The sequence below is a fragment of the Sinocyclocheilus anshuiensis genome, unplaced genomic scaffold, assembly GCF_001515605.1.
Source record: "Sinocyclocheilus anshuiensis isolate Anshui unplaced genomic scaffold, SAMN03320099.WGS_v1.1 scaffold202, whole genome shotgun sequence".
NCBI lineage: Eukaryota > Metazoa > Chordata > Actinopteri > Cypriniformes > Cyprinidae > Sinocyclocheilus > Sinocyclocheilus anshuiensis.
Window position 1 is genome coordinate 173971 of NW_015542342.1, and position 3088 is coordinate 177058.

General features: G+C 38.0%; 1 protein-coding gene across 2 annotated transcripts in view; it reads right to left on the reverse strand.

The window, feature by feature from the left end:
* The window catches only part of LOC107691219 (retinoic acid-induced protein 1-like), a 53888-nt gene extending 50896 nt beyond the window's left edge, over positions 1-2992 (reverse strand). For both annotated transcript variants that reach the window (XM_016489719.1, XM_016489718.1), the window contains exon 1: positions 2896-2992. In XM_016489719.1, the coding sequence (XP_016345205.1) occupies positions 2896-2958 (63 nt within the window). In that variant the 5' untranslated portion in view covers positions 2959-2992. The remainder of the gene's footprint in view (positions 1-2895) is intronic.
* Positions 2993-3088: the final 96 nt, after the last annotated feature.

A 3088-nucleotide genomic window follows, 5' to 3' on the forward strand; every position in this document is an offset into this window, starting at 1 on the left:
CTCTTTCCCCCTGCCTCTATCTAATTTCATTCCTATCACCTTCTATTCTTGAAAGAGGTGATGGTTTCCGATCTCTCTCTCTCTCTCGTTCTGTTTTTCATGGTTGTTCTCTGACTGGCCCTCAGGTGTGTGACAGTTTCAGGGGATTGCATCAGCCTCCATGCTACATTCGGTATAGTCCTGACAAAATGCAGTATATAGCAGCATGTAGAGCTGGGTGGCATGATGGTATATACTGTGCGATGGTGAAATTTGTTTACATATTTTGCTTGAATGCTGTAGACAGGGCTGCATTAGGTTATTTTCTGTAGTGATGAGAAAATATGCAATCATGCAAACAGAGTGTGACGTGTCCCAAACAAGTCAGGATGACAAAGAAGTTGTTATTAAGGGCAGTAACAGAGTTTAGCTGTTTATGGTTGCCAACCATCATCAAAACTGGCCGCATTAATATAGAATTCCCTTGATGTGTTTATATCAGCTATTTTGCAGCAGCTTCAATGCGGCTCATCCAATCCGAATTCAAAGTCATTATAATGTCAGTTTTAGTGTTGTGTTTATTTGTGAAGCTGTTTGTACTCTTGTGCAAGATGTTTTATTCATTTATGATAATCTGATCTTTTGATTTCCGTCATCAAGTTCTAAATAAAAAGATAAAATAATAAAGTGAGATTAACATTTACTGGATTTCATTAACTGGATTAGCTAAAAATAGGCATTAAATATATATATTATATTTTTAGAAAAAAACAACAACAATTCTAAGCATCCTTAAAACAAGGTACATTTATTTAGTTATATTTATGTATTTATTAATATTAATACTTTACTAATGCTACTACTACTAATATGAATAATTATGTATTAAATAATTTTAAGCATAAATCTAAGAAAATAGTAGTTTATGTTTAAAATAAAAAATACATGTCACTGGAGTAAGAAAAATATATTGTTTAGATATTAAATATCTAGGGAATATTTGATTGGAAATGGAAAAAAAAGAACAATGCAAATATAAAAAATATTATGATTTTTTTTTTTTTTTTGTGGGCAGTTTACTGCTGTATTTTGGTTTGTATCCATCAAGTTCCAAATACATAATAATAATAATAATAATAAATGTGAAATAAATAAATTAAAATAATAATAAATAAGTACCTTTCACTTGTGAAATGTTATTTAATTTCCTATAATATCAGAAAGTAGTCAGTGATTATTCTATATTTACCTATATTATCATGAATTATGACAAATACTAATAATATAAAAAAATATCTAATTTATAACTACATTTATCATCAAATTATTATTATATTACCATGATATAAAATGACTCATAGCGTGATATAAGATTGTGGTCATACCACCCACCCCCTGCAAGCGCGCGCACGTGTGTGTGTGTGTGTGTGAGTGTGTGTGTGTGTGTGTGGGTTTGGCACATGATCTCATCTGCTGATGTCTTGGGTTGTTTTACATGCATAGTGACGCTCTTAACCTTGGGAAACAGTTGCGACCTTTTTTTTCCGTCTAGTATGCTATTGCAGATGTTGGTATCATTTTTTCCTTCTTCTCTCTAATTCACTCAAATATTCATGTCATCCCTCCATTTTTCTCCCCCTCCTTCATATTCCTCTCACCTCTCTCTCTCCGTTCACTCTCTGCTCCGTATCTGTCCGTCTCTCACACATACCAACACACACACACACAGCGCTCTCTGCCTGTCAGTTACACTCCCTCCACACACACACACACGTCTCTAAATGGATTCTTGCGGAGAGGGGCTGTCCAGAGCATCAATATCAGTCAGCTGTTACACTGCAGTCTCAGTGCAGCGTTTAATAGGTTAGAGCTGTCTTACCCCCATGCTTCCTTGATCAAGGGCACAGTGCATGCAAAATAACACGCACACAAACGGTATGAATTCCCTTGAAATGCATGCAAACAGACCTTTATGCTTTCCGGAATGTCTCAATCACAAAATCGTCCTCATAGTATTTCATAAACACAGGTTATCATATAAAACGCAACACACACTGCATATGCACAAAGTGTCGTCATAAACACAGGAGCATGTTGAGTATGGCATAAACGCACAAGTTTTGTGTACTTCTTGATTTCGACTCAACATGCAGCCCTTGTTTAGCACATTGTAGAATGTCTCAATCACAAAATCTTTCCTCATAGCATCACCTAAGCACAGGTTTTCATATAAAACACACACTGAATATGCGTAATGCGTCTTTGACATAAACGCAAGCGCATTGAGTCTAGCTTTGTGTTTTGTGCTCTAAATATAGCTCTGATATATTTCAGCTGCATATCCATACATAAATACAGAGCGTGATTCACATCTAGACTGAATATTAAACATGCCTTTCTTATTGTTAAAATACGCATAAAAATGGTTCCATGAAGAACCTTTAACATCAATGGAACCTTTCCATTCCACAACGTGGAAAAAGGTTCTTTAGAATATTAAAATGTTCTTTCCATTAAGGAAAAATGGTTCACTGAAACTCAGAATGGTTCTTTTATGGCATCGCCATAGAATTCCCCTCTAGGAACCTTTATTTTTAAGAGTGTATGAGCTTGTACTACATACTAAGTACAGTGTTGACATGAACACAACGTGTACATAATATAACCCTCTCATATATTATCTGTTGCTAGCTCTGTAGTGTTTGGAATGGGATTCGTACGGGAGGAAACTGAACTCCGATCAGGCTCTGAGCGCAACGGCAAACACATGGGCATCCTGCTATCCAACACGCCCCCCTGTCCCCATGCATGCAGCTCTGGAGACGCACCGCAGCGCTCCGTCCCGCACTCATCCGTCCATCCATCCACTCGCACTGACATTAAGCCCCTTAAATGCGGAGAAACATGCGTCTCTACCTGCGGCGGTGCCTGTGCCTGGATCCCGGTCCTCTGGATCAGGGCTGCAGCCTCCTGCGACATGGAAAATGGCAGATATTCCCTGTCAGTGGCAGACTCGTCTATCTCTCTCTCTCTCCTGCGTGTGTAGTCGCTCTCAGTCTATTTCACTTTCCTCCTTCCCTTTGCTGCCATGTTCGGAGCAGGGCGGGGG